General features: G+C 42.8%; 1 protein-coding gene across 2 annotated transcripts in view; it reads left to right on the top strand.

Annotated features, from left to right (window-relative positions):
• The window catches only part of LOC146174196 (uncharacterized), a 78,117-nt gene extending 54,242 nt beyond the window's left edge, over positions 1-23,875 (top strand). For both annotated transcript variants that reach the window (XM_084584523.1, XM_084584522.1), the window contains exons 8-9: positions 4,032-4,127; positions 23,675-23,875. In XM_084584523.1, coding sequence (XP_084440649.1) covers positions 4,032-4,127; positions 23,675-23,850 — 272 coding nt within the window. In that variant the 3' untranslated portion in view covers positions 23,851-23,875. The remainder of the gene's footprint in view (positions 1-4,031; positions 4,128-23,674) is intronic.
• The last annotated feature ends 266 nt before the right edge of the window (positions 23,876-24,141 follow it).

The following is a 24,141-nucleotide window of genomic DNA, read 5'->3' as shown; positions in this document are numbered from 1 at the left end:
TAAGGAATGCTGGCTCTCAACATCTTACCACAAGGCGGCGCAGTAATCAGAAAAACAGTGCCACGGGAGAGGACCCTAGAGTCAGTTGCGAAACCAGGAAACTTTGAACGCTCTTGACTGACTACCGTTCTCGGGAACGCAGAACCGCTCTTAAAGCTTTCAGAATGCCTACTTGGCTCCAGTCCACAATTAACTCGTGAGTTGCGGGAAGAAGCACCTTTGCAGAAATGTTTTACCTAATAAAACTCATGAAGTCTTTGCAGAGGGCTAAACCTAAATACAGATCTATATTTAGCTTCGTCCAACGAATAATGAAACTGAAGGGTTAGAGCTGTGGTTTGGCATGCTGTACGTTTACACTTACTGGTCCAATTCGGTTAAAATTCGAATGAGTTTGATGCTGTTTGAAACTTTCGCGGTTTGGTAGGAATGATAATGATGTTAGCTTTTCTGTCTGCATTCCACAGCTACTGATGTGTACTGAGTATACAACTGAGCCATTCACTTTTGAAATAACATTTAAGTGTTCTGAAGTTTTGAAAAGCACAATTGAAGTGAGGTCTAGCGATAGCATTGCAAAGGGAAAAGGGTGCAGAAAAATGTTGTAGCGTTACGAGTAGGTTGTCCGCCTCTCTTATTAATGAATCCTCTGGCTTTGCTGCTTTATGCATTAGGTCAACAATCTACAGAACATGACCAAAGCCTCGCAGAATGAGGTTATTCGCTTTGACTGCAATCTACCCTACCAACACCTTAACTTGCGGAACTCTATAAACAGTCAGTCAGAGGAAGCCTAAAAAGCAGCCGAGACTTTTGACAGGCATTTCCTCTAACGTGGCCAATATCTCTAATTGCATTTAGGCTTTTTATCAGAGCTGTTCTGTCAAAATTAGAATTCGTTAAACAGACTTTCCTGATCGCACTTGCGTTCTAGATACATGGACGCAAAGGGCATTTAGGCTGATGTTCTTGTAGTCCCTGCAAACCTGCAACAGGTGCTACGAAATCTTAGGTATTGAATTTATGTTCATATCGGGCTAATTATCTTTCGCTGAATGATTGCAGAAACAATTTTCCATTTTTTACAAATGACACAAGCAATGTCAGCAACGTGTAGGTAAATTTTATTTCGCCTAGATATTTCTATTTGTTTTTTTCTTAAACGTTATTATGGTGTCGAAGTTAATAAATTTAGTCGGTTTTAGCTGAGAGGGCTGACACAATCACTATGTTGCTACCAGGAGAAAGAAATTACTGAATGCAGCTCAGATTTCACTTAGGCACCAGATGAAATATTAGACAGCAGTGCGTATGTGCTTGGATTATTTGATAATCGAAACAGCCTTAAAATGGTCAAGTCCTTATTATGGTTGATGGGTCTGCGGCATGTCGTGATAGTGCTCAAAACCGATGTTCGGGCCTTTGGTATTGATTCATCATGTATAACGTCTGCTGAAAAAAAAAAAAAGAAAATGATGATAAGAAGAAACAGAACACTCGTCCTGTAGTGCGTATTTCTTTTGTCCTCATTTTCGTGTTGGGAACATTTTACAAGATAGTGCTCATGCTCGTGTAAAATTGAAATGAGGCCCTTGTACATACAGCTCAGACAGAAAAAATTAATGTGAAAAGCGTTGGTCACAGAATCGCATTTTCTTTATTATCTTGGCCTTCCTGCTAGTCTAATGTTGATAAAAAGACTTGTATGCTTATTCTCGCCCTATAAATGTAAGGTTTTAGTAAATATTCATGAATAACCTGAATGAACAGGCAGTTTGTTTCAACTGAAGAGTTTCGAATGGTACAAATTCTCCTGGTACAATGGTACAAAGAAACGTAAGAATTAGCAATCCAACTATAGAAAATTTGTATTGTTCTGACAGAGTTTCTGTCCAATTTTTGCAGCCATACTATTCTGCCATTAGTCATTTCTATTGTGCCATGACAATTGTTTGTAAATAAAGTAGAAACATAGGACAGAAAATATACAAAACTACTGAAATATAGCACACAGCTGAAAAAGTTATTCTCAAGACCAAGCTACATGAATATTGCATCGTATATTTAACACGGCTTAGAAGCTTTCAGACTGGGTTGCTGATATATATAGAAATATGAACTGAATGGAGAACTACTAAATGTATTACAAAACTTCATAATCAATAAAATAGGAAATGAAATGGGCACCAAGAAAAAACAACAGTGTGAAAACAGTATAGACTGATTACAAATACTCGACATAACATTGCATCGTGTACGCACATAGGCGTTAAATAAAGTTGTTATAGGCGTGGGCTCCAGAATATTTTGGATGCCATTCAATTCTTCCCCTTGGGCTGACATAAAACAACACACGCTGTTATGCACATCTTATAAAGTCACATTAGAATGAGCCATCGAGCGAGAAAGCTACCATGACAGAAAGTTCTTATTTCTTGAGTCTGCAAAGTGGCAAAGTTATGAATAAAGTTAAACAGAAGGTATTATGTACAGTAAGTGCCCTTCTTTCGCCTTACTCCACTACCGAGTATATAAAAAACATGATCAGACAGCAAGTGTCAAATTGACAAGTAAGCAATATCATCGCCTCGTTTACGAACTAAAACGAAATATTAGTGCTCTTCCGCAGATGGTACACGGTAATTTTGAAAGAAAAAGGGGAGGTTTCTCGTGAAATTGAGTGAACTTCGGACAGACATCAGCTGCCTTCAACAGCGAGATGCCAGACTAGGCTTCCTCACGGTCACCTCCAAGTATAAATTGTTATTCATTTAAAGATAAGCGACTGTTATAATAGCCATTGTAGACGTTGAGTAGCTCTTTATCAGCTAACCAGGGGAGGTTATTCTATTAGGTTGAAAACCCAAATGAAAGACAGTGGGAAGCTTTGCTGGCCAGCACTGACCCGGAGGCTCAGCTCTACCTGGTCACAAGAGCTCGCAAACTGATGAAAGCCAGTGGTGCCCTGGACTTGGGGCGCCAACCGCTCGTCAGCCTCGGTTGAAGAGGCGAAGGAAAAGATCCCCGAGTAGTTAATAAAGTTCACTCACTCACTCACTATTCTATCAGGTTTACGTAGAAACGAGAGAGGCTCCTTGTTTCATGAGTAATGAGTTCATGCAGTCTTGGGGCTTGACTGTCGGCTTTCTGTTTTTTATGCATTTATGCATGTACATGGTTTTTATTTTCCTTATGACTCAGTAATTATAATTCATTTTATTTTCCGGCTGCTGGCATGCGAGGAATTAAACATTTTGAAAGCGCCTCGAATAGAAATATGAGTGAATATCCTACACCTGTGGTCCGTACGACGGGGTCTTAGTACCTTTGTACGAGTTATGTGGAAATCATTTTTGATAATTTGACATCACGTTACACAATATTTCAAATAACAGTCTTTAAATATGTTGAATTTATCATGTTATCTTTCAGTCGTTAATAAAAACTCTAATTATAAATCAGTGCTTTATGTTGATTGTGTCAAGATTTCAGAAGTGTTTAATTGGATTTATTTACATGCAGCTAGCACAGAACCGGGTTAAGTGGAGAAATATGGGAGAGGCCTTCGCCCTGCAGTGGGTATAATCAGGCTGAGGATGATGATGGATGATGACATGCAATGGAATGATAAACAGAAAATTTAAGGCATGATTTCCGGCGTTCATAATTTCTATTTTTCTTAAAGACACATTTTTAAACTGGATAAATTATAGGCCCTAACAATAAATAGCTCCATGCATGTGGCTTTTGCTTCTCAGCGAAGCTTTCACATGATACCAAACACAAAAGGCAAAACATGTTGCGTGTTACGCCCAAGTTTATTTGCGGTTGAAGCGCCCTGAGTGAAAGGTTTTATTAGTTTTAAATGTTTAAATCTATAATTATGCTGCATAACAGAAACCAAAGTGAAAATTGTATTGGAATGAAGCATGGCATAAGACGTTTGTTGTTCGTTTTCTTCTATATTTATACTCTTTTGGGTTAATGACATATTCATGGTAGTGCAAACACGAACACAATCTTCATTTTAGAGCCGGTCCGACCGTCATTGCCATTCAGCGGACAGTATGATATTGTATACAGTACTCATGACTGTTTTGTGCTTAGGAAGACACCCACCTCAGGACGTAAGTATGACTCATTTTACTGTGAACATTACTGTTGGCTTATGTATTCACACATTTTTCCCTCTTATGGCACCGTAAAATGTACTTTCTTTCTCCCATATCTTCGATCGATCATTTAGCCACAATCCCATCAGTAAACAGAAGTAAGCTTTTGTGTACAAGTTGCTCAATCGAATTCGTTGAGAACATTTTTATAAAGAAACTTTCTGAGATTTTCCGAAAGGTCAAGAAATAAGCGGTATATATACTTCAGCTCATATATCATTAGCGACCCAGTTACAGTGTCACACAATACATTTGGTGATTGCATTACATTCCCAGCACTAGATAACACATATGCAGGTTACAGGCTTTCTGATATTGATAACCATCTCAACGCCCTTTTAAATTACAAGCTTTTGTTTTACAGGCTTATGACAGGTTTCATGCCATTTGCGGTCACGCTAAACTGAAGATAGAAGGAAAATAAATCTATTTTTATACAACCTTACATGGAAAAGTATCGAGAACACAGTGCGGCACCGCTCTCTTGAGTGCAGGCGTGTAGACAATTGTTCTTAAGTAAAAAACACTTAAGGTGTTTGGGGAATTCAAGAATGTAAATGGCTCGCAAAATTACAAGACGTATGTACGAATCGAAGGGACGAATTTCACGTTGAACTGAAGCAAACTCGGTTTATTGATAATACTTGTTAAACCTTCTGAGAGAACGGTGATGAAAAGACGAGTTGTGCAACTGCTATAACAAAGTACATTCAGAATAAAGTTGTTCTGTATTCGCTAATAGATTGCTACTAATGTGCTGGCAATATTGCAAATTTGACAAGTTTTCTTTTCTTTAAAGTGCAAAATCTTTCACTGCGTACTAGGTAAAAACGACAGCAGTTGGAGTGTGGTTTCATGAATAAACATTCTAGCAATTTTGAATTTGTTTTACTTGCATCTGGATAAATGTTTAGTAACAGAAAATAGCTCGAGATGTTGTAAGGTGGTACGTAAAATGGTATCAGCATAAAGGTTCATTCTGATGGTACAATTTTTACCTATGGAAAGCTATGTTTTTAACTGGTCCCTGTCCCTATGTAGATTAACGTTGTGTATCATCTTAGCGCTAGATAAGGGACGAATTCATGCAATATGAATATTTTGTGGCTGCTGCCCTTGAAGGATGTACAAAATGTTGCGTTCTGTAGATGCTAGAAAGAGATGGGTTTTTACAAAGAGTTTCGCCGCGCATAGTAAAAAATGCGAGAGCTCTGAGAAGCGGACTCATTATGCGTCTTCGAGAGAGGCAGATGGAGCATAAGTCACTGGAAAGAACGTTTACTGGCATTTTTGTTTTTGCATTTTTACGGCGTTGCACTCGGCGAAAATTAGAGATTATTAATTTTTGGCGAGCCTACAAATAGTACTATAATAAACATAAATGGAAGCATCAATACAAATAGCAATATAACAAAAGCAAAGTAAAAAACTGCTTATTTCTCTCACAGAATTAGCAAATTGTTGGATACTATATAATCCAGCTGTATAAAACAGATTAAAGTATATTAGAACGAAGAGTGATCAAAGCAGTGATCCTTGTCCGAAACGAATGTAGTTTTCACAGGGATACTATACCTGGCAAAGGATACCTATGAGTCGAGCAGATTATTAATGCCAATTAAACACTCATCCGCTAACTATCAGCGAACAAGAATCTTGTCGAATCTCATTTGTGCCCTCACTCTAATTGGTCGAGCGGTTTCGTGCGGTCACCGCTACAAGGCTTCGCAAAGTAATTGCAACTGCGTCCGGTATAGCAGATCCAACGCTCGAGTCTCTTCTGCGGCTATTTCAAGTTCACAAGCCAGCTGAGATGAGATGGGTGCTTGAAGCTATAACTGACAAATGACTTTAGTGCTTGCACAGTAAATGTAAACAGATGCAGAGTACTCAAATAAGTCGACTTCGAACCCGAGAACTCATATTTAGCAGCAAAGAGCCTTAAGCTCTGAGCCACCGCGGCGCGTGCTTCGCGCGTTATAGTAAGGTTTAAATAGGGGCAAACTTCTGCCAGTTTACGGAACGTTTCCGAAAAGTCGCAACTAGTAGGAACCTATGAACGCCGATTTCAAGCGGGTCGATGAAGATCTGATCGTGGAGGACACGATTTAACCTCTATCGTTTAAGGCGGTGACTTCCCGATGGCGCGTCATGTACAAGTGAGTGTGCCGCAAATTAGGTTCATATTGCCGCAGAACGATTGTATCAGTTAGGCATGGTGTCAGAACAGCAAATACACGAAGAAAGAAGAAGCCCGTACTTTCGCACAAAAAGTAGTTTAGGAAAGCTACATACCCTTTTTCTACTTTTTCTTTTCTTTTGCCGTTGTGAGTTTTGTTCACTTTTTTTAGCCTAAACATCATGGACAGTATAGCCACCAGAACTTAACAAAAGATGTATTGTTAGGGAAGAGTTCACAGACAAGGAAGGCTGTGTATAGAAGGAAAACGGATGAAGACCAAGCTTCAGGCATGTAGAAAGATTAGGGTTAATACTCTTTTATATGTTCATCAATGACTACTGCTATGCGAAAGTCGTTGATGAACAGTAGTTGATATGCTACCCTATACTCCGTTTCATACATCAGGTGCAACGCAGCGAAAGCTACGCAAGTAGTCCGCGAGAAAAAAAAACAGGAGGCGCATCACTACGCGCTCGTTCCGTAGGCGAGTGGTACCTGCCGAAACGGGCTCTATTCCGAGCATACACGTTTGCAGTAACATGCTTCGCATGCTTAGACATCTTCACAGAGCGGATCTTATAGAAAAAATGCGCACCAAAGAACCATTTTCTCATAAAGAGATCCGCAGCGCGGAGGGCACAGCGAGCGCTATCTGGTGGCACAGCTGGCAAGGTTGCGGGGCAGCAAAACGCGGCACGAACAAAAACGACATAAAAAAACATACAAATTAGCAGAATCCGACCTTTTCTCCCTAAAAAAGGTGCTTTTTATGAAATTGATGGCAAATGTAAAATGTATTGAGCTTGCAGACACAGCAACTATTAATTTCTCTCGTCAAGAGCAGGCACTATTTTTTATTGCGGATGCGGAGAGCGCAAACAAGAGCTGTAGCTTTGGTAGTGTTGCACTTGATGTATGAAACGGACTATAAGCTTATAAAAGAAGAGCGATTTGAAACGCTTTTTATTGCTGGCGAATATAAAGTACACGTGCTTCCTCATAAATACTTCTTTTCCGATACTTATATAATTATTAGAAAAAGATCTCTGAGACGCTAAAATGAATTGCATTAGGATCACAGGATAACAGAAAACAGGCGCAGAGGCCACTAATTTCATAAAATTTATTGCAGCAGAAAGCAGGTTGAAGCCTAATCCTCACGCTAAGAATGTGCGCCATTACGTACTGGAAATGATATTTTTGAAAGCGTTAGAACATGCTTTCGTTTACTGTAGTTTTTTTTATATTTCATTAAACTCTTCTGCTCTCATACACAATTAGTTTATGGTATGCAATTTTTATTATGAATTCGCGGCTACCCTCCCGGCAGCTCTCATATTCGCTAATTCCCTTTTATCTCGTTAGTTTCTATAAAACGTTAGCTTTCTTTCTTACACTGTGAGCCATTTGCGGGATACGACATTACTTTTCCATCTCTCCCTTTATCATTCCCAATAATATCATCATTGTTTTCTATCATTATTTTTATTCTACTACTTTTCTTGGTATTTGCTGCAGCGATCCTGTTCATTTGTTCGCCTTTCATTCTCAGTCGAATCAATTCCTAGATAACATGCGACTGCTGTAGCAGCTGTGTCGGGGCCCTAAGGTTTTCAATGTCACATTCACTGCGTCAATACCCTCCTTCCCCAAGCCGCCAATCCCAGCTCTTATAACTGAGGAAGCTTCTCCCGCGCACAGCCTTCCCCTTTTTACATCCTCCGCCCACTCACACGATTCCTTCAAAATGAAAGCCTAAGTGGAGGGGTGACAATGAAGAACGCTTAGCAAAGTATATGAGCAGCAATTTTGTCGAATCGTGGCTCGCGCGTTGTGGCCTCCCCTCAATTATTGTTCCTTCACCATTTTGTGGCACTATAAATATTATATTTACGCAATCGTCATAAACTTGGAGCAAATCATCGCCCTCAGAAATATTTTTGCTGCAACCATTTTTGATATAGATAAACCTATGTTTAACTCTAATGTCAAATCATAAACATCTACGAAGCGCTCTCTATGGTGCAATAATGTACAGCGTTATTTGAGGTTTGGGTAGATGTACCATAAAAAGACTTGGTACATTGAACAGCTAATATACGCGCAGATGCATCGGTGGTCATCGATATAATTGGTCACCTAATAAAACGACCTGGTGTATCAACATAGATAATAAAAAATGTTAAATTTTATTAGGAGCAAAAGAAAGACCCGTACTTTTCGTGTTTTCTATGGTGTATGCCGTTTTTGTTCCTAATTTTCGGGTCGATACTGTGGCGAGTTTCCTAGCTGTTCTCTTCGCGCAATTCTGATGGAAGCAGCATGAATCTGCATAGCTAGGAAGTGGTTGAATAAAGGGAGCACTACATGTTTCATGAAGTCGCTGACAGCTCTTGTATTTTTATCACTCTGTACGGCGCCCATTAAATCGCATCTCCAAAAGGTTAGGGAATATTTACAAATTCAGAACATAGTCAATAACGAGTCGTTTTTATCATAAAAATTTATATTGTCTATATATGACGGTAATTCGATTTCCCTTGTATATATAGTTACTGTATGAAAAAGCAATCTGGTAATGGTAAATACTTAGAATTTGTAAGGTATATATTTTATCTAGGGCAGATCTGTTCTAATTGAGGTGTGACATACGTATTGTACGCATAACGTTGAGGTAGAAAAGTAAGTAATTTAGTTCAAAACCACCTAATAACATCTCAGATTCATTTGGAAACAAGAACAAAAACTAAAAAATGTATTTCGCTCTTAATTGTGCTCTGTTACGCGTAAAAGTACTAACAATAAATTTCCGCTCTTACGAAAGAGCAGAAATCTGTTGCCAGAGCCGCATACATGAGAGCAAATAGTTTAGACAAATTTTCGAACGTGCTAACAAGAAACATTTCAGAGGCTACTGTAAAAAAAGTGTTTTGAATCATTATAACACTTTCTGTGTTCATACATAGTATTGTTCTGGCCGTACCCATTAATGCCAATAAAAGAGCAGCAATTTAGGTACAAAACAACTATTTTAAAACGAGCAAAAATTACGACGTTCGTGAATGCGGCGTATGGAAAGGTTGGCGCAAAAAAGGCAAATGTAGAAATCATCTTGAAACGCCAGTTCCGTAAGGAAGTCGGTTTTGAGCTTTGGAGATTTCATTTTCGCTGTGCTGAAAGTGAACACGGAATAATTACACATGATAGATCTTCTTTCAGTTCAGCATTACTTCGGGATTCAATCAGATATAGACACCCTACACTGAGATTTGATGTATTTAAACACTTACAAACAAAGCCATTCTTGACTAACTCTTTCGGCAGCGCTCAATGGACCATAGGTTATATTGCCACGATTCCTTTTGACGCAAGCTCAGACGCATAATTACATAAGTGGCAACTCGTAGCATCAGCTGGGCAGATATATAAATTTCTTAATTATGCTAATCTTTTCAGATAGGCACCTCCGTAGCGTGTATACTTCTTCAGAGTGGTGTGACGTCAAATATTACTGAAATGCTCGTCAGCTTGCGTGAGCACGCTATGAGAGTTCACCGCCTTTGGCTAGAGTACAAGGCTTCTACGAAATCGTTTCCTCTCATGAGCATGCAAGAGTTTACAGACGCCTTCATAATATTTGACATCATCTCGGGGGAAAAAGTGTATTCTATTATATTGAAGAGGGTTTATTGGGGCTGTTCCGTGGACTGGACTCGATGACCGGTGTCTCAAGACGATCGTATTGCGCAGCACAATCTCGTCCAATCAAAAGAGCCGGAGATTCCAGTGTGCGCGACAGCTGATCGGTCAGGAACCCAACAGCCTTCATCATCGTTTGTGTCGGCGCTGTATCATCGTCTTCTTTACAATCGCCCCTGCGGAAAGAGGGAGCCATCCTAGCAACTTAAGGTGAGGGGACGATAAGGCGTTCGTAATGTGGCTTACGTCGAATGACGTGAACAAATTCTCGCCCGCGGCAACGGTGGTCCCAAGAAGGCGTTGCCGGCTCCACGAGGTAGTTAACTGGAGATATACGCTCCAATACACGGTAATGACCAAAATACATTGTAAAGAATTTCGAATCAGCCGTAACAGCGACAAACGATGGTGTTGGTAGGAAAGTCAGAAGCGGGCTTGCCAAGATTGCTCTCATGTCGGCGAATATCTGGAATGTCGGACGTGAATGAGGGAGCCGGCCGGCGGCACTGCCCAGCATTACGGGCAACAGAAGAAAGAGACGTGCACTCTGAGCTGTTGAGGTGGTAAGGAAGCATGGTGTTCAGTAGACAGGAAGGCTCACGACCGAATAGCAGAAATAATGGGGATAATCCAGTCTTTGCATGATACGCTGTGTTATAGGTATAGGTGACGGAAGGAAGCATCTGATCCCCAATAAAAGCGTCAAAACAAAACGTACATGGCGACCATATCACCAAGAGTTCGGTTAAACTATTCTGTGAGGCCGTTGGTTTGAGGGTGGGAAGCTGTAGTGGTGCGATTTATTGTCTGTCAAGCTTCCAAAGTTCCTGGACCACTTCTGATAGGTAAACATGGACATGGTCGCTGCGAAGTTCACGTGGAGCCCTGTGACGTAGAACGAAGTGACGCAGGATGAAGGAGGCAACGTCACGAGCACTAGCCTTATGCAGGGGTGCTGTCTCCGTGTAGCGAGTGAGGTGACCCACAGCGATCATAATCCCGCGGTTTCTTGATTTAGAAGATTGAAGGGGGTCATACAGGTCGATGCCGACACGATCGAAGGGTCGCGCTGGACAGGACAATAGCTGCAATGGGCCGGCTGAGGGGCGCGGAGACGACTTCCTCCTTTGACAAGCAGCACAGGAGCGAATACAGCGGCGGACAAAGTTGTACAGCCCTCGCCAGTAGTACAGCTGGCGGGGGCTGTACTTCAATAAGCTAGCATATTTGCTTCACGGTTCGGCGTGTTGATGGGCACAGAACGTTCTGTGCGAAAATGGCGATGAATGACCAAGAGCCATTTGCGACCATCCGGGCGATAGCTTTTGCGATACAACAGACCACCCCGCATCGTAAAATTGGAATCTCGGCGACGAAGGGCTCGCGGGTACGAAGACGTTGAGGACGCAGTGAGGACGTGAGCAATATAAAGGTGAGCAATACAAAGTATTGATCGTGGCGCACAGAAAAGGTATTATTTATTCTTCTGCGCTATAGCACCGGCACAGGAGCAAGCTGAGCGATTGCGGCAAGCGTACAATTATACAAAGCATCAGCACTCAGCAATACACGCGAACTATGTTTTTGGAGCAAAGAACGAAGGAAAACAGCATGTGTTAAATTGCGATTTTTAACGTTGAAATTACTGAAACGTTTCTATTGGGCAGTTCTACTATTTTGGAAAAGAGTGATAAGGTTAAGACTAGTGAATAGTGTTTTAAATCATTATGTTTTCCTCCCTTCTGTAATAAATTAAGCCGACCAATTTTTCGTCTCCCTTGAAAAATTTTAAATTCTGAGGAACCGCGAACTGTAATTTAATAACTTCGCAATATTACTGCAGATTTATTTCATTATTTTTAGTATATTATTGGTACGTCGTCAGTACGTAACGGGGGTGCTGATTTGTAGTGTAAGCAATGCGAGTCCGCAAGGCATGCCAGCTTCTGTTGATTCTTCTTTTGTCTCCAGCCTCCTCTTCCTTTTAAGCACGTGACACTTCCCCCGAAATCTCCAGGGCAAGGCGTTTAAGCAATCTGCTTAGGTTAGAACGTTTTAGCTGAGTGACATACACCACCTGGGTCCTGCTTGAGCATCGGCCACTTTCAGTTCGGAGTAATATCACATAGTTCACGTCACTCAGAGGCTCCACAACGACAAAGAATCCTCTATAGTGAACCGCCAGCTTCTGGGCTAAACTGCACTTCCGCAGTGGCGTCCACAAACACACTAAATCACCCGGGACAGAGCAAACATGTGGGCATCCGTTGTCATATCGCTCCTTGGAATGCACCTGTGAGTGAGCATGCGTAGGCGGACATGCGGCGAGCTTCTGTGGCTGGACATAAAGTGGCGGCGATAGAAGGCTCGTTGTGGAGGGAGAAAGGAAGGATATTCTGTCAAGACAGATGCGTGGAAATTGAGCATAAATGAGGTAAAACGGTCTGTAGCCAGTCGTCTCATGCTGCGCAGTATTATACGCGTATGTAAGGAAACGGAGGATGTCACACACATTTTTGTGATCAGAATCACATACATCGCCAGCATAGCGGTCAGAGTGCAGTTGGTGCATTCAACAACTCAATTTGTTTAAGGTGATACGCCGTTGAATGACGGTAATTGCAGGCACAGAAACGAAGGAGTTCTTCAATAACCTAAGCTGTAAATTGGCGCCCAAGGTCACTGATCAGAATACGAGGAGGACCACGTGCCAGGTAGAGAGACTGCTGAAGAAATACGAATACTTCGGAAGCGGTTGCTGAGGGTATGGCGGCTGTTTCTCAATATCGAGCGAGATGGTCAACATATACCACTATCCACCGGTGTCCTTTTGAAGACAGCGCAAAACGACCCAAGAGGTCGATGCCTACATGCTCAAAAGGCGCAGTCGGAGGGGCAATAGGGTGCAGCAGTCCTGGTGGACGGATAGCAGGGAGCTTGTACTTCTTGCACTCGACTCATCTGGTTATATAGCGCTCAATGGGTTGACGCATTTTCAGCCCGCAAAATCATTCTTGCGTGCGATGAAGGGCCGGGGTGACACCCAAGTGGTCCGACGTGGCATCATCGTGGATCATTTCAAGAAATGAAATGAGGAGATTTTCGGCACGACGAGAAGAAAGCACGCATCTCCAGGGTTGAAAACTTCTTGTAAAGTGAACTTCTTGTAAACTTCTTGTATGATCGCAGAAGCGCGAATTTCTTGAAGAATGAGCATCAGAAAAGAACGGTTCCAAACTCTGATCGTTCCGGTGTTCTGTCTGGAAGAGTTACGTGTAAGGAAATTTTACTGAGATAGGCGCCAGGTAGTAATCAAAGTTGTCACCATCACTACAAGTTGACGAAAGCGCCAAGCGGGAAGTCCATCGGACAAGCCGGCCAAAATGGTCAAGGAGATTTAGGAGCCAACAGCGCAAATGGTAGTCGGTAATGATCGTAAAAACATTGCCATATTGGTAGAAACGAAATTGTTGCACCGCGAGAAAGACTGCGAGGCGCTCTGGTTCCGTAACAATGCAGCTACGTTCCGACTTGCTCATCAAACGACTAGCATAAGCCAGCGTCGATGTGAACTTCGATGAAGGAAGAAGGGCAAAAATGGCGTAGAATAGGCCTCGATGTAAGAAGGACTTTGAGGTGGCCGGGCACAAAACGCCGAAACTAGGAACACAGTTCTAAAAAATTCCGAAGCACCTTCACTGATTTCGTAGCTGTAAAGCTTTTTACAGCCTGAATCTTCCAAGGATCCGGTCAAGCAGCATCCTTATCGACCAAAGTACCAAGGCCAGTTGTCTGGCGTTCGCCAAAGTGGCATTTATTAGAGCTGAAGATGAGGCCTGCTCTCTCAATGCAGCCACCAACGATGACGAGGTGGCTACTGTGCTTCTGAAAAGTATTGGCGATGATCACAACGTCGTCCTAAAAGGTCAAACAAAATTTTCTCTTCAATCCGCGCAGAATGGTGACCACGAATCGATCAAACGTGGCAGGTGCTTTGTAGAATCATACGGGCTTTACGTTAAAGCCGTAAATATCATCATGTGTCAAAAATGTATTTTCTTTGTCGCTTGGATTCATTGGTATCTGCCAATACACTGATATCAAATTTACTGCATAAAAGTATGACGCCGATTGAAGACAGTCGATTGCAACTTCAATACGTGGAGGCTGATACAAATCTTTTTGTACAGGGCAATAAGGCGACAATAGTGCAAGCAGAAACATCATGTCTTGTCTTTATTTTTAACGAGGATAACAGGGAGCTTCCAAAGAACTTGAACATTCCTGGATAACGCCAGGTTGGAGCATGTTGTGAACTTGTACGTCAATAAACTGACGTTCACTCGGTTAGACACCGTAGGGCTGGTCATGAGAGAAGTTTCATTATTAACCGAATAATGAATGCGGGAATTGGGAATCAGTGGCGAATGATGCCTGGCGATGTTGAAAACTGAAATATGCTTGGAAAGCAGGTCTGTTAGGTTGGCCGGCCGCCCCGGTTCCCCCTCCTCCCCTTGCTCGCTGACTTGGTTTCCCTCTGTTGTGTACGTCAAACGGGACACCCCGCGGTGAAAGAATGCCCATCGCCGGAGCGCTGAGTCTTTTGTGTCGAGGTGTGCGACTCGGACGAAGACGAGCGAGCTCATGTGTTTCTGAGCATTGTGTTTTATGACCCTCGAAGGTGCGGCGCGCGGATGCCCCAGAAATGTAGACGGGATGAAGACCGCTACTACCGCTACTGCTCCTCGGACCGCACGTGTGGTTCCTGCTGTGCGATGCTTTTGTTCGTTGAGTGCTTTTCCATGTCGGCTCACGTGGCTGTAGCTATGTGTTTAGACATTTGACAGTTTCGAGGAAACGCGCAATGCTGGAAAATAAAAACAACTTCGTTAGCCCCGATACGCCATTAGCCCATTTAAGTTGGTCTAAAATTCTCGGATTGGCTACCAGAAGTGGGACGGTAATTGATTTGTAGGATGTGCCTCAGAAACTGATTTAAGGAGATATTTTGGCGCGAAATAGGGGAGAACGCACCGGGTCTTGGCCGCCTCTGAACTGTCATCGTTGTAACTGCCCTGTACCTTTTGGCCCTGTCTTGAATAAACGGCCTTTGTATTCAAAACTGCTCCAACTTGCAAAGTGTCGCCGGACGAGCGAACGAAGGAGCTTGGCGCTCTTCGTTCAACCCTATACGAACATCAACGTTATCATGATCACTTCGACAGTCATCACCCCGTTCTGAAGTTAACTGGTGCCGTGACCAGGATGGTCTGAGCGGCTTCCTGCGAAGTTGGGGACGGCAAGGTTCGAGAACTGCCGAGAAGCGAGAAGCTTGAGCGGCGGAAAATGCAAACGAAGCGTGACCGACGAGGCGGAGCACTACAGTAACGGGCCTGCGGACGCACCCGGTGTACTTCAGGACACTGGCTACGGGCGACTTCGCCTGCCTGGAGGACCTGCAGTGACAGCCTGCTAGACTCCGCCGTGAGCCACCAGCCTCCGGAGAACAGAGCAACGGAGGTCTTTACCCGGCTACCAAGCGAGCACAAAGTCGGCGTAACGCAAGTGGGCCCCTCCTCGTTTTCTCCGGGAGCGCGATGTCCGTCACTACCCGAGCACAGGCGCAGCGCGCCGGAGGGGATAGTGCGAGTGATGGGAGCTCTGACGGGGCAGAGTCGGAGAGCATTGCGACGGTAGAAGGGCAGAGCCCTGCGGCGCCGGTAAATTCCAGCGACCAGGGCAACATGAGCTTGAGAGAGTGAGAGAGAGCTGGAGATCGAAGCTTTGAGATTGAAGGTTCAATTGCAGACGTTAATCCAAATGGGTCAGGGCGTCTCGAATAGCGGCAGCCGAAGAGCAAAATTGGGTCAGTATGCTGATGATCTCAAAGCAGTCCTCGCGCTGATGCCACAGTCGGACGCTCTCATCCCAGCCTGGATCAAAAGCGCTGAGAACATGATAAGAAGTTGTGAAATCCCCGCCGATGTAGCTGGGTCAATTATAACACCATTCCTAAATGAAAAAAGCAGTGCGCTCGTGGCCAATGAGTCAACTGACGAGGTCATGACATTTGATTTAAATTCGTGAGCTAGTGCTCACCGAACTTAAATTCACGGCCGAGGAGCACAAGCGAAAGTTTTACGCTTGCAGAAGGTATTCAAAAAGCTGGAGACGGTTCGTCACCAAGCTAGAAGCTACTCTAGACTATTATCTGCGAAGCCGCAAAGTTAAAACTCTGGAAAAGCTCCAGGCCCTAAATGTGGCGGACCGCACGAAAGAAATTATGCCTGAAGAAGTGCGCGAGTGCGTTCTCCAACAGGAGACGGAGAAATGGCATAAATCCATGGAGCTCGCGCAGGTAGCCTAGCAATCTGAATCCACTAGGCTGGAGCGTTGCCAAAGAACGGGAGAGGCATCAAGAAAAAACGAAACAAGGCCACGCGAGGGAGATAGTCAAGTCGGTCGAGTCAGGGACGACCGTAGAGGTCCCCTGAAATTCTATGGCTGCGGAGAACCCGGCCAAGTGCAGTGGAATCTCCCACAGACTAAACCAAAGGTGACTAGCCCGGAACCACGTCGCAGGCTCTAGGACGCCAGAAAAGCTGCGAGGGCCGTGCGTGAACCCTAAGCCCAAGCTGAGGAGGCAGTGAACGTGGTAGCGCAGGTATCGCGGCTCACCTGGGTAGACCTCGTTTGTGGTGCGCAGCCTTTCAAGGCATGTCTTGATTCTGGCGCAGACATCACAGTGCTGAGGAAGAGTGTAGTGCCCGAAGAAGTCCGGGAACAGGGAAGCGGGATCGTGCGCCTACGAGGTGTATTTGGACGCACTGTGTCAGCCGAGCTCTGTTATGTTCCACTGAGTCTACGTGCGGAGGATGGCGGGGCAAACCCACAACTGCGGACGCTGTGCGCTGTGACGGATGAACTGGCAGCAGAAGTCGACGCTCTTCTGACGCCAGATGTCTTCGAGGCCCTTAAAAGGGAGCAAAGGGACGCCGCCGACCTCGCGGTTAGGGTTGCATGAGCAGAAGCTGAGATGGCTCAAGATATTCAGAGTGCATCTAAGGAATTGGAATTCGAGGCAAATGAGAGCGCTGGGGAGAACTTGGCATTGGAAGATGCAGATGGTGAGACGCTGCAGCCAGACGTAAGTACAGCGGACCTTAATTTTGCAAGTGAGCTAAAGGAATATGCCTATTTTACGGGGTGTTAGGTTGGGATCATTCGGCGCCTAACAGTTTGCCGGCCGCCCCGTTTCCCCCGCCTCCCCTTGCTCGCTGACTTGGTTTCCCTCTGTTGTGCGCGTCCGGTGGAACACCACTCGGTAAAACAATGGCCATCGCCGGAGCGCTGAGTTTTTTGTGTCGAGGTTTGCGGCTCGGACGAAGACAAGCTAGCTCTTCTATTTCTGAGAATTGTGTATTATGGCCCTCGAAGATGCGGCGCGCGGATGCCCCATAAATGGAGACGGAATGAGGACCGCTACTACCGCTACTGCTCCTCGGACCACACGTGTGGCTTCTGCTGCGCGATGCTTTTGTTCCTTGAGTGCTTTTCCGTGTCTGTCCGCGAGGCTGTAGCCATGTGTTTAGACATTCGACAGTTTCGAGGAAACGCGCGGTGCTGGAAAATAAAAAGAACTTTGTTAGCCCCAACACGCCATTGGCCCATTTAAGTTGGTCTAAAAGTCTCGGATTGGCTACCAGAAGTAGGACGGTAATTGATGTGTAGGATGTGCCTGAGAAACTGATTTAAGGAGATATTTTGGCTCGAAATGGGGGAGAGCGCACCGGGTCTCGGCCGCCTCTGGACTGTCATCTTTTAATCTGCCCTGTACGTCTTTGGCCCTGTCTTGAATAAACAGCCTTTATATTCGAGACTTCTCCCACTTGCAAAGTGTCGCCGGACGAGCGGACGAAGAAGCTTGGCGCTCCTCCTCGGCCCTGTACGATCATCAACGTCATCGTAATCACTTCGAAAGTCATCACCCCGTTCTGAAGTTAACTAGGTCAATCTAAATTCTGCGCTCCTGTGTTCCCTAAGATGTGTTTATTATTGCCTGGATTCAACACTCGGCAAAAGGGTGTGTTTTCTTCTCAAGAGCACAGTCACTTTGGGCCGCCACTGAATTCGACACAGCTTGTTCGAAATGAGCCAGTTTGATATCACGATGTAACACGCTAGCTCGTCTGAATAATACACAGTTCAAAAAAAGAAATGACCTCTGGTCACTGAAACCAAGCAAATAGGCACCAAGACACTTCTTTGCACAGAAATGTGTTGTAGGTTCCACTACGGCGTCTAAATCCTCACACAACTTTGTTCATGAAATAACTTTGATGAATTTGCCGGACCTCACAGGTACAACTGTATATTCAGACACAGAAAACGCTCTCAAATCTGGCGACGAGGTTTCTACAACAGCTGACAGCAAATAGTATTCAGCGAAATCTGTCCACTTCAGCAGTCTAACGTTGCGCAACACTGTTGTAAAAAGCGTATACCTAAAATTACTTCATTTGTGGAACGAGGCCAAACTGGGCGTTCGTTCGTAACGCTTACAGCCTGTCACAACCTTCACGCATCACACACCCAGAGGCACCAATGATTCACCGACAAATACCACAGCTAGGTTCATAAAGAACATAACCTTGCGTCCCCAACTATTCTTGAATCCTAAACTCATAACAGACACTGTTGCTGCAATGTCAATTCCATGGTGTGGATATCGTCAATGAATACTTCGAATTTGTTACTGCAGATTTCTGCTCAACGAAGTTAAAAAGAAAACGGACCTCATATCAGATGCAGGAACAATATCTGCACATTTTTTTATGCTAGGCTGGATATAACTTAAGATGCGGCTCTCAGACTTGTTCCCAGGAACAATTTTCGGAGCTTCGACGTTTATGGGGAATGCATAGTTAAAGGGTCAGCATTAGAACCGCTGCGTGAATGTCGAAACATGTTTCAGGCATGGCTTACGTCTCTATTATTAGAATATGTTCTAGATTTCATCACATTAGTACAAACAGAAAAGAGTTGTAACTGTCAATATTAGTAAATAAGTGTGTCAGAATAGGCAAACTATAACATAAAAATAATCAAGATGTACGAACCATCTGTGCTTAGATAACTTATAGGTGTTCGTTGTGCAAGGTAAGGGTCACTTGGGATTCTTTGTGACCTTTTGGTCAAAATCTGACCGCTTTAAAAATGAACGTAATTTTTTATTCTTTTGCGTTATATGTCATATGGATGATAGTTTGATATTTTAGGCAATAAATAGGAACTTAGGAAGCACCGTAACTTGTTACCAACAAAACGTTTTTCCAGAAACCACATTGAAAGCAGCCATTGGTGAAAGAATTTGGAAATGGTAGTCTCCTAACTGTTTTGCTCCTGTGAGAAGTGCGAACTGGGAAAAATGAGTTGAAACGTTTCAGGATATTATATTTAAATTTAGGACCGAAATAAATGAATCAAGTTTTCCTTGTGCATAAGTTGCGCCAACCTTTTCAACACGACACTGCTCTGTGGCGATTGTTATGAGTTGCCTCTTTTTCTCACCTTTAGACCTGTCTCCAGCGCCTACGTCTGCGCTCGTGAAGTTATTTCCTTGTTGCTTACTGCATGGTTCTTCATCTAGGCACTAAATCATATCTGCCGTTTGTAGAAAAGTTTGGTTAGCTGCACTCCCAGTGGTGTGAAAACAGCGTTGTAACATTACATGCTTTACTTCAGATATCCCAACAATCGAAGTCGGTTTCCTAACTCATTTTACTACGCCGAAAAGTCTGCCTTTTCTTTCTGATATTTTCTTTTTACCTTTCTGATGTAATCATGGTAGCGGTTTCTATTGTCTAGAGAGCGCGAAAGACAAGCATTCAAACATAAGGTATAGACTATGCTTTCAGTTACTTGTCCCCTATGCCTTAGTGTCTAGACATCGGCTTGCATAGACGCGTTAGATGGTGATTGTACCCCATTTCGCATAAAAAAATAACTTTAATTTTTCTGTTCCACAGATGAGAACCAAATTTGAGAGGTGTTTCTTTATTATATATACATTCCAAAACAACCAAATTTTAAAAACACTTTTTGACGAAAATTGTGATTGTAGCCCCGTATCCACCCGTATGTAAAATTGTGATCAGATTGGCTACATATTCACAAAAGTACTTTGTTCTATTATTTCTTATTGGTACATCACTTGTCGAGGAGTTTGTCAGCTCGCCTAAAACCATCCAAGTACTCCTGCTATTTTTGTCGATTTTGGAAACTTTGTTTGAAAAAACGCAAATTCTTTTTTAAGATCTGAATTTATGCCGTGCTTGGGGCGCATGAGCACGCAATATTTCGCCTTTTTATTATATATAAACAGACTAAACATTGTTTTGTTCGATGTGGTTAATTTGCAATTATCCATTGCTTGAGGATATTTTTATGCTCAAAAGCAATTGATAGGGGAAAGACGGCATTATAACAAAGCTGTATGTAGAATTAAAGGTTCCATATGTCGTGGAGAGATCTCTTTCATCATAGGCGCCTGACAAGAGTGATGTAGAGACTAAAGCCCAATGCTATTTACGTTAGTATGTTCGTTAATCTATGCTATATGACAAGTGCTGCAAACATACATGGGCGATTCCTAATATCCAAGAAAAACGCGCCCGAGAAAGTTAACTGCTTAATAACATTAGCGAAGCGCCCATTGAAAAACTTAACTTGTTTGACTGTGTAGTTACCATAGTGGCTTCTGTGATCAGGTTTTCACCATACCGATTTGCATGCATAACCTTTAAAAGTTGATGTTTGACATCTTCAACTGAAAATATTTCGGCATTGAAGTCGCCCACAACAACATGGCATTTTTTGACATTTGCAAAAACCAGTACTATGTCAACAGAGCTACAAAAATTCACAAGAATAATTTTTAGCGGATAGTAAACAGCGCGAACGAGTAGATTTGTACATCCGATTTATACTCTTTCAAAGTTGTTGCACAAGCTTGTAATATCTTGATAACATTCAAAGGAATTACATATTCAAACGACAACAGGTATCACGCCTTTGTGGCAAATAGTCTCAAACTAGCCGATAATCACTAAGCACTTCGAGCAATGATAGTATCAAGTTTAAGAGAAAATTACTCAATAAAAACAACAAATCTAAGATGGACAAGTGGGCAATGACTTCTACATGCTTGTTTCGCAGTCTTCTCTCGTTCATATAGAAAACAGAGATCTCTTTTCTACAGAAGCACTGTTCACTGTTAAGCAAGCTGTTTACACTTTCAGTAGTGTAACTTACCATGCATTCATTTTGGATATCAGACCACGTAAAGATAATTCTTAAGAAAGGTTTTTCTACGTCAGCTTCATTTCGGATTCTTGTAGCAGTTGCACCAGAACAGTTGCGTTGCAGACCCGCCATTCTTACTTTCAGACATAATGATAGCCAGCTTTCTCGCTTTGTCTTGCGAGACAGCGCGGCCGCTTGTTGCTTCCCGTCAGCTTCTCAAGGTATCTGATGCCTGATTTAGTTGTCTTCAATTCATGTCTTTTTCATACCATTTCATTCTCAGACTTCGTGACGTAAACCTCAAAAAATGAAGTGCGACTTGCCATCTTTTTATGGGATTCTATGTATCCATATAATGTAACCCCCCCCCCCCCCCCTCATATTTCTAAGGTTCGAAGTTGCTGACCTTTTTTGTTTATTTCAAGCAGAAGGGCAGTGTGTTCTTTCCGCTTCTTGTTTATCACTGTGTTGTTCTACCTTATTTAACTGTTGTTTATATCTAGACACAACTTTCATTTGGCGAACATTCCATAGCACTGTTCTTCAATTCTTGTATCTCCTGATCGTGCCTATTTTGGACGTTTCTTAATTCAGCGTAGGTGTCCAACAATTGCTGTACCGGTCTCTTTATATTTGTTAGGAATTCCTGCAAATTCTTCGACCTGTCGATTATTGCTTCCAGAATTTGAATTAAGGACAACATTATGTTTATATTAATCATTACTTATTGTAGCTTTCCGCAAAGAATTTGCGATTTCTTGTTAGCTTGCAGAAGTTGTGAAAGCAGAGCATCTTTGCTTTATCTGCTTGCACCTTTCATTTAGAGAAGCTATCTAGATATATACATTTATCAATGTAGAAATGCAAGACACATTCACCACATTTTATTAGCAAGTGGTCTGTATCAAATGTTTGACCGCATGAGGAGCACTTACTGCAATCAAGTGCTATTTTAAAATATTTAGAGTTATGTAGAAAGAAGTGAAGCAAGCGGAAATGTCGCAAATGCAGCAGCATCAGCCAATTATCTGCTTAGAAATTTCTCTAGTGACCCGAGACCAGCACAGTTTCGATTTCTGCTCTCTCTGTGCTCCAGTAGTTTTAACTTGTTCGCTAGGGTATCCCCAAGCGGTGGCAAGGCTTCAGCAACCAGTAAATCTCCTAGAGTAGAAGAGCCTGTTCATTAATATAGAGTGCGAAGCTATTGCTGTACTTTGTTGTTATATTTTAATTCTTAGGTATTTAATAAGACCTACAGCAGGCATTCAGTTCGTATAGCAACCTAGACAACACACCTTCAAGACATGCACGCAAAACATATCAGCCGCGAAGCACAAAAAGCTTATTAGCGCACATTCTGCAAGCGGTGCGTTGTTCAGAGACCCAGAGATAAGAACAAAGATGTTTAGCTATTCAGAAATGTTATGAAACCGACCACGTGAGTAGCTTCTCGATGGTTTACTGTACTGCATTTTGTTTAATTCTTTGGATATTTGTTTAAATCGGACCAACAACAGCCAACTAATGGAAACCACAGCATGATAACCAATGCTTCTTAGGAAGGCTGATAACGTTTAAATGCATAAAGGCTTGCCAAATGTTAAGAGGGAGCATTGCATATTTTTGTTTCGAAATATGTTGTTGCGCTTTTTTATTCAGGAATCATTGCGTTTCCGGCTTTTCGGGACACCTTTAGAACCTCGTTATTTGCGTCAGCCAAAAGGATTTATAAAATACTATTTATTTGGAAGCCGTGTAAATATGCGTATCTCGAATAAATTCTAAGCCAGATCGCAGAAGTATTTAGATATTTAAAAAAAATCATATACGCTTCAAAGTTCTCTTTTATTGAACACTTCTGAAAGTGTTAAAATGTAAAGCTATTAAAGCATTAATAAAAATATTTGCAGGCTTTATGCTAGTTTTGTGCATTCTGAAATAGCTGTGGGCGATACTAGTGGTAATCATGTTTCTTTGGTATTTTATTTGTTTCATAATGTTGACATTGGAATCTTATTATATTTATATAGCGGGTATGTAAGCGATGCACATGATTAAGCATTTCCATATCTGCTGATGTATATGAATGCCTGTATACTATTTAAATAACTATTTCTATAGCGGTTAAATATCACCTGCTTCTAACCGGTCCCGTAAAGAGGTGAGAGGGGGAATATTGGGTCACGTGTAGAAAAAGTAGGCAAGGAACAGATATATCAGTCATACCAGAAAGTGGTTTTAATTGTCGTTGCAAAGTGCATGAGCCAACTTGTTTTTACATAAGAAAAAGTGATGCAGCATCTTCCTTTTCATCTAGGCTGGCCATCATGCGGAGTGTGGGTGCTCAAAAGCAAGGTGCTCAATCCTCGTCAAGAATGTATATCAGCATTTCAACGTTCCTGCTCAAGTGCTGGCGATAGTCCCATCTATGCACCTTATTTTGAAGCATTGTGCGCCAGATTATGGGGATTACCTGCTCTAAAAAGCCAATAAAGGCAAATTATCATATTTTTCGACACATGGAGTTTAGTGCAGTCACTTCCCGGCTAAATGGTTTTCTGTGCGCCCACGAGACGGAATGTGGAGAAAAAAACCTGATACTTAACGCATCTACTTCTGGTGCTCCACTGTAACCCCGCGAAGACCGAGAGTGATGACCGCGTACTTAACAATGGCCAACCAGGCAACCCTCACTCTTCAGATGACCTGCGGCCTAGCTACCTCTCACCACGGGACGTTGGGGGCCATTCGGCTTTGCCTGCCATCGTTATAGCGCACGAACCC

This window comes from Amblyomma maculatum, chromosome 11, assembly GCF_055883805.1.
Source record: "Amblyomma maculatum isolate TAMU_Amacu chromosome 11, ASM5588380v1, whole genome shotgun sequence".
NCBI classification, from domain to species: Eukaryota; Metazoa; Arthropoda; class Arachnida; order Ixodida; family Ixodidae; genus Amblyomma; species Amblyomma maculatum.
This window is presented reverse-complemented; position numbering and strand designations above follow the sequence as displayed.